Raw genomic sequence first — 7,182 nt, 5'->3', positions numbered from 1 at the left:
TGACCTTGTATTGATTACGTGCTCGTTTGAAGATTATATTATGGATGTTTCTATTTCTTTACCTTTAATATGGAACACTGCATTGTTGAGGAAGAATAGCTTGTAAGTAAGCATTTCGCTGTACTGTTTACACCTGTTCCATCCGGTTCAAGTGAAAAATCAACTTTTATTTGATTTGATGTAGCTGAACACAGAAGAGAACGGACACGGGCTATGTCTATTTCTGCACCTGGATGAAGTTTAGACCAAGTTGGCATACCTAAACTAAAGGTCACTTACAATAACAAAGTTGGGACAAACTAAGTCATATGGAGAGATACGACCTGTAAACGTATAGCTACAATAACCTGTACAACATATAGGTAATCCAATACTCAAATCATTCAATATTGAATTAGACCACACTTCCAGGTCAGGAATCAATGCGCGTTCCCGATGAACATGTGCAAGGTCGATACAGTAGAGGTCGCTGTTGATTCTGTCTTTTTTTGTTTTTGACTGCTTGGTTTTCGATTTCGCATCGGCGCAGACATCCAGCTAGCTACAGCGTGTGTTTGTATCGTGAACACTGAGCTCGTGTGTGGGTCTTGGACGCTGTAATATGGAAGATGAAGAGGTTTGCGAAAGCTGGGAGGAAGCTGCAGACAGCGGGGTGAGGAAGAAATGCGATGGAAATTTTGTTTTTAGGACATGAACTGTGTTAAATAGTCAGTGTGTGTGGTTGGCCTGTCAAACATTCAATGCCTTATGAGGGAACTGAAGCGAACAGCCTGTCGCCATGTCGGAGCCTCCGCTAGCTTAGGTTAGATACAGGCCCAAGTTGAGCCATTCCAGGGTATCGTAAGTTGCAAAGGCCTGGCCAGGACTACAGATAACGATATGGTTTATTTTTTGTATCAGGCGGAAGCGTAAAAAGAGAGTCAACAACGATCTGGTAACGTCGTTAACTAGCGGCAAGTTATTGTTATGTAACTAACGTTAGTTGGCTAGCCGGGTTGTGGAAAGTGTCGCTAGTTAGCTAGCAGTTGTCATTCGGCTAGCAGCTAACGTTAGCTAGGCAACGAAATAATTATTAACGAAAAATTTCGACAAACTGGATTGGCTATGTTTAAGCCAGTTAGGTAGTTAACTTAATAACTACACCATTTTGCAACTGTTGTGAAAATGCTTAACACTCAACTCAAATTTCAGCACTGGAATTAAATGTAGATAACTACCAAACGTTAGTAGATCGGCTAGCTAGTGTGCTAAGTCGAATCATGTTATGCCGAGTCTCCTTTCTTTTAACACATTTTCTCACCAGTGACTTATAACGAAAATGTATTAATTCTGATTATCTATAGATGTAACGTATTCCTACGTTGAATCATTGAATTAAGAATTAAAAGGTTTTTATGTTTATTCGCCTGTTTCCAAGGAAATTGAGAGAAGACTCGAAGCAAAATTGAAGATAAGCCAGAAAACAAAGTGAGCGAAATAAAATCCAACTGAAAATATCCAAGTAAAGATATAGCTATACATTTATTGTTTAATACAAACTCTGCCCCCTCCCTCAGGAAATCCTCCATCGGCCCAGGTAGCTCCCCTATACGAACTGCCATGGTTATCCAGGATGAATCTCAACCTGCAGCCCCCCCACCTCAAATCCGAATTCTGAAGCGCCCCTCAAGTAACGGTTCCCTAGGGTCAACTAGTTCATCTAACCGCCCCACCCAGCAGCCGAAGTCACTGGCCCAGCGGGAGGCAGAGTATGCTGAGGCCCGCAGGAGGATTTTGGGTAGTGCTAGTTCTGAAGAAACACCTCAGGACAAACCCAGCCAAGACAGGTTAGACACCTACACTCAATGGTATGGGTTATGTAAACAATCTTATTGTGTTGTTTCTCATCCATTTACATTTCGTTGTCTTTCCCCATTAGACCAGTGCGAGTGAGTGCCCAGCCACAGCCAGAACCGGTTCGTCCAAACAATCACCTGATCCGCCAACCCACTGGCCCAGACGGCACCACAGGCTTCCGTCACTGCAGATAGAGTGCAGAAGGGAGAGGGGGATCCATCGTCTCCATGGGGGCATGGTGTGCAGGGGATAAAGGGGGAGGTAGCATAGTGCATGAAGAGCAGAGTGGTGGGATGAAATTGAAAAATTTAGATTAGGACAAACAGAATATATTGGCCCACAGAATGAGATGAAGTATCCCTCCCACCCCTTTCTGCTGACTGTTGGTACGCTCATTGCCTTTCGCCCTCTGCCCTGTCTCCAGCCTGCGCAGAGGGTTGCAGGGAGATGGCAGAGAGGAGCTGAGTGTCAAGTCAGATCTCCTCTCTGTCCCACACTGTGAGAAGGGCAGTCCCTCAGGATTCCACACACTGTGATATCTCCCATGATGCACCCTGAGCTGCCCCATGCCCCTCTCCACTGTCCCTCTCCTGCTAAGGACCAGGGTCCTCCTAGGTCCCGGGCATACCTGCCCTCCAGGGAAATTACAGACTGGTTCTGTGGGACTGAAAGGTGGCCAGGGGGAAGTGAGGAAGGAACCTTGCTCCGGGTGTGAGTGTAGGGCCATGGATAGAGCAGGGGAGTGACAAGGTGCCACTTCGTGTTAGCATGTTCAAGCAATAATTCCGAAATCAACATGTAAGCCCCGCCTTCTTTAGTTAGACTGCCTGTGCTGTATCTGTTAATATTCATCTGTTTTGTTTTTAAGTTATTTCAACAACAAACAAAAAACATTTTACTGTAATTTTATTTTTCTTTGTTTTTTTGTTTAACATCTGGGCAGTAACTGAATGGTGAATTTGGGAAGGTTGTTAGATTAATGGTGTCTCTTCTGTTATTGCATCTAGTTTTTTTTTAAATTCATGTCTGTTTTCAAAGTGGGAATGATATAGAAGAAAAACAAATGACAGAAAATGTTAGTGAAGCTGAATGTTTTATAGCATCTTATACAGGTAGTCATTGAAAGTAGTAGCCATTTTTGAAACGATACTGTAAGTATATGCTGAGATTAGGAGAAAATAGTTTATGGATGGCCAAAAAGTAATCCTGTAAAAATGTCCACACTGCGTGGCCTTGTTGCTTCATTTGCGAAGAGAGGGGCCACCGATGACAAGGAGCATGAAGAAGGCCATCGCTTTCTTTTGATTCAGGGTTGTTTGAAGAGGAAGCCATTGGCTGGGAGTGTTTTAAGCAGCACCTCTGTTCTGTCCTGTCTTTCATTGTGTCTCTCCAGGGTTGCCTTACTTGGAGAGAGGAGCACTTGTTATTTTACGGTAAAGACATGCTGGATCAAGGAGAATGACAGAATAACAAACTGAGTTAGATGGAGATTGACATAAAGTTTTGATTTTTGCTTGGTTAGAAGGCAATGTTATTGTTAAAGAGTGCCAAAGTTGAAAGGAAGCCCTTTTATCCCCAGCGGAGGAACATGTCATAGCTCTGTCTATCCAATCTATGTAGTTTTGTAAATGAAATAACAAGAAACTACATATTGGCTGTTTTAAACTATAGTAAATGTGTTGACTCAAACGCCTTAAATTATCTTTGGTTTCATATTGGACCCCACAGTAACTGAGGCACCTCAGGTTAATGCTCTTGGATGCTGAGATTTAAACACCCACCACCCTCCTTTAAAAAAAAATGTGTTTAAAAATCTCCCTGTAACCTCCCTTTCTCTCATTTCTGTCAATTGGCCCGCCTTAGAACCTCAGGAAAGGTGGTTTTGTTGGCCCCTCAGGCAGGTTTTAATGCTGGAGTGGCCAAGCAAAGTCTTTGGTCTGCTCACATGTAATCCCAGTGGTGCAGTGACTGGCTGGAATTGTTTCACAGCCTAATATGTAAAGAAAGTCACACCCAGTAACCTTATTTGGGTGTGATTTGGTTCTTATTTGGACTATACCTAGAGTATGTTACGTCTGGGCCATTGAAGAGTACTCAACCTCATCCTTTATCCTTTCTGGGATCACTGAGCAGAGATGGCTGGACAGGTGAAAGCAATACGGTGGAGAAACCCAGGTGGATTGTAGAAACCCCTGGGTGCGGTTTCCACACCTGTCTTGTCTACATGGATCAGAGATCAGCTTGGGGAAGGGAGGGAGGAGGAGACTAGAGTCTAACCCTGGATTAGTATGATCCTCCTGAACAGGGTTAGGCTCAATTCAGTTTAATTCAGGAAGCGAATTGAAATGTAATGCCTGAATAGAAAATAGCTTTTTTATTTCTGAGGATTTATTCCGTTTGTGAAGTGAATTTGAATTCAAAACCGAATTGACCCCAACGATGTGCTTGATGAGCCTGCGCAATTCCAGTAACTCAGCCTTCGGATATGGGGCGACAATGAAGAGATGACGCTTTTCTCTTCTGTCATGCGAACACAACAAACAAATCAACCTGTAAAGTTTTTTAAAAATTCCCTTTAATAAAATAATATTGAAAAGTAAAGTTAAACGCAATTGCAAATATTTTTGTTTGGTGTAGAGTTTTATTTTTCTATTTTGTGAAATGGAAAATGTGCATGTACTTTTAGTCAAATATTAGGTGTTTTACAGATACCAAGCATAGCTGAAACCATAACCTTAAATGGCCCTCTGACTACAGGAAGAATTTCAAATGCATTAATATGACAGAATTTTTTGAGCAATCATGTGAATATGATATTCTGCACAACCAACATAAGTTGCATTTCAGAAATGCTTAATGCAACCATTGTCAATTTTGGTCAATGCCCAATGAGCTCTTTGTGTGCTTTTGAAGTTATACCTAATGTACAATTATTTAAAATAGTTAACTTTCAGTTAGACTAATGCTTGGAATTATTATTCTAACCTAAACCATAGCAGTAAGAACTACATATATGGCTAACTTTCTCTCATATTCTATTGAGCTGTTGTAGCTTTAAAATGAGTATGGTGCCAGACATTTCAGATTTCCCCTTGATGTTGTGGAGATATTTAATAGTCTGTCCTGTTAAAAAAAACGATGTGTTAAACCCCGCAGTAAGCACCATTGACATGCATCTTGTGTTCTTACTAACCTGATCTAAAAATGTGTGTGAAGTGTCGTCCTAATGTATATCTCCTTGGAACTGTCATATCGTTGAACACTTACTTGTGTCCTTTGTTTGTCTAGCCCAACACACTACAACAGTGGTATTCAAAATTTTTCGGGGACCCCATTTTTTCCCGCTGATTTTTCTCATGACCCCACACCAAATCAAATGACACAATGTTCAAATCGGTACATTTCTATTTTTACATCAACAAATAGCCCTCAAGTCGTACCATTTTCAAAATAAAAATAAAACCAAAAATACATTAACTCAAAAGTGTTTTTCAATTATCTTTCTTAAAACCGTTTGTATATTGTCCAATACAAGAATCTGTACTCTTATTAATACATTTTACGACCCAACTAGGAGTCACGACCGGGACTTTGGATACCACTGCTCTACAATGTGTGTCCAGGATGTGTTCTGTCTATTTTGTATGAATAAACTGCAGTAATTAGAGAACATATTCTAAAAGCCATTGGCCTGTTTAGACATGGACAAACATTTTTATTTTGGCAAAAAAGTAACATTTTGAGATGCAAATGTCAATAACGTTTAAGTTATAGGTCATATCCATGTGTGCTATGTGCAGAAAGGTTAGTGTTTTACTTTGGAAAAATGTCCTCCTACAAGTAAGCGCAATGGGGTAAAGTACTTGTAAAAATACTTTAAAGTACAATTTAAGTAGTTTTTTGGGGGTATCTGTACTTTACTATTTATATTTTTGATAACTTACTCCACTACATTTCTTAAGAAAATAATGTATTTTTTACTCAGTACATTTTCCCTGACACTCAAAAGTACTTGAAAGTGTCCAATTCACACTCTTATCAAGAGAACATCCCTGGTCATCCTAACTGCCTCTCAAATGCTTAGTTTGTAAATTATTATTTAGTGTGCCCATGGCTATCCATAAATAAAAAGAAGAAAATTGTGCCGTCTGGTTTGCTTAAAGAATTTTAAATTATTTTTTTTACTTTTGACACTTAAGGATATTTAAAACCTTTTCCACATTTTATGTTTCAGCCTTATTCTAAAATTGATCAAGTCGTTTCCCCCCTCATCAATCAGGACACTGTGTGGGTTCTTACCTGATCACTCAATGGAACTTTCAGCTTACTGACTTCCCTGCTTTGGTCCTTTCTTTGCTCGTGTTCTCTTTGATAAGCGTGGCCGCAATATTGGAGATAGTTTGGTGAGATCTGACATGCCACCTGAGCCCACTCAGACACTCTTGACACCTATCCCAAATGGGAACTACAAATGTAGCTCATGCGCACACAGTGCAATAGCACTATAAAAACGTATTTCTTCAGACACCCACATGCAGATCAAAAGATCCCTGTTAGGGGTATCATCTCATGCAAGACCAAGGGAGTAATCTATTTCATCACCTGTTCATGTGGAAAAGCCTACGTAGGACAAACGAAAAGACAATTAAAACAACACATAGCTGAACACCGCAGCTCAATCAGGTGTAAAAACATTGACTATCCAGTAGCAGCTCATTCTGTTGAAGGTAACCATCCCATCTCCTCCCTCAAATACACAGGCATTGAGCATGTTGCTCTACCAAGGAGAGGAGGTAACATCGAGATCCTACTACTACAAAGGGAGGCTTTGTAGGCTATCTAAAAACATTGACCCCTAGTGGTCTGAATATTGACTTTGATCTCAGGCCCTTCTTATGAACAAATGTTCCTTTATGAACAAGTCTTATAAATTGGGGGGGGGGGGGGGGGGGGGCGTCGCTGCACAGCTATTTTCAGATCTCTCCAGAGATGTTGGATCGGGTTCAAGTTCGGGCTCTGGCTGGGCCACTCAAGGACTTTCAGAGACTTGTCCCGAAGCCACTCCTGCGTTGTCTTGGCTGTGCGCTTAGGGTCGTTGTCCTGTTGGAAAAGTAAACATTCTGAGGTCTTGAGCGCTCTGGAGCAGGTTTTCATCAAGGATCTCTCTACTTTGCTCTGTTCATCTTTGCCTCAATCCTGACTAGTCTCCCAGTCCCAGTGCTGCTGAAAAACATCCCCACAGCATGATGCTGCCACCACCATGCTTCACCGTAGGGATGGTGCCAGGTTTCCTCCAGACGTGACGCTTGGCATTCAGGCCAAAGAGTTCCATCTTGATTTCATCAG

At 41.4% G+C, this 7,182-nt stretch overlaps 1 protein-coding gene across 1 annotated transcript; it reads left to right on the top strand.

Moving 5' to 3' along the window:
- The first annotated feature begins 504 nt into the window (after positions 1-504).
- Positions 505-5,510, top strand: LOC109892901 (SUZ domain-containing protein 1). Its single transcript, XM_020485771.2, has 4 exons — positions 505-652; positions 1,418-1,467; positions 1,557-1,826; positions 1,919-5,510. The coding sequence occupies exons 1-4, from the start codon at positions 602-604 to the stop codon at positions 2,028-2,030; spliced, it is 483 nt and encodes a 160-aa protein (XP_020341360.1). The 5' UTR covers positions 505-601; the 3' UTR covers positions 2,031-5,510.
- Positions 5,511-7,182: the final 1,672 nt, after the last annotated feature.

This window comes from Oncorhynchus kisutch, linkage group LG1, assembly GCF_002021735.2.
Source record: "Oncorhynchus kisutch isolate 150728-3 linkage group LG1, Okis_V2, whole genome shotgun sequence".
Lineage (NCBI taxonomy): Eukaryota > Metazoa > Chordata > Actinopteri > Salmoniformes > Salmonidae > Oncorhynchus > Oncorhynchus kisutch.
Note: the sequence above shows the minus strand (reverse complement) of the source record. Positions and strands in the feature narration are given on the sequence as shown.

Coding starts and splice junctions, on each gene's coding strand:
- LOC109892901 (XM_020485771.2), top strand. CDS start 602: ATGGAAGATGAAGAGGTTTGCGAAAGCTGGGAGGAAGCTGCAGACAGC. Junction 653..1,417: donor AGGAAGCTGCAGACAGCGGG/GTGAGGAAGAAA, acceptor CCTGTTTCCAAG/GAAATTGAGAGAAGACTCGA. Junction 1,468..1,556: donor AAGATAAGCCAGAAAACAAA/GTGAGCGAAATA, acceptor CCCCTCCCTCAG/GAAATCCTCCATCGGCCCAG.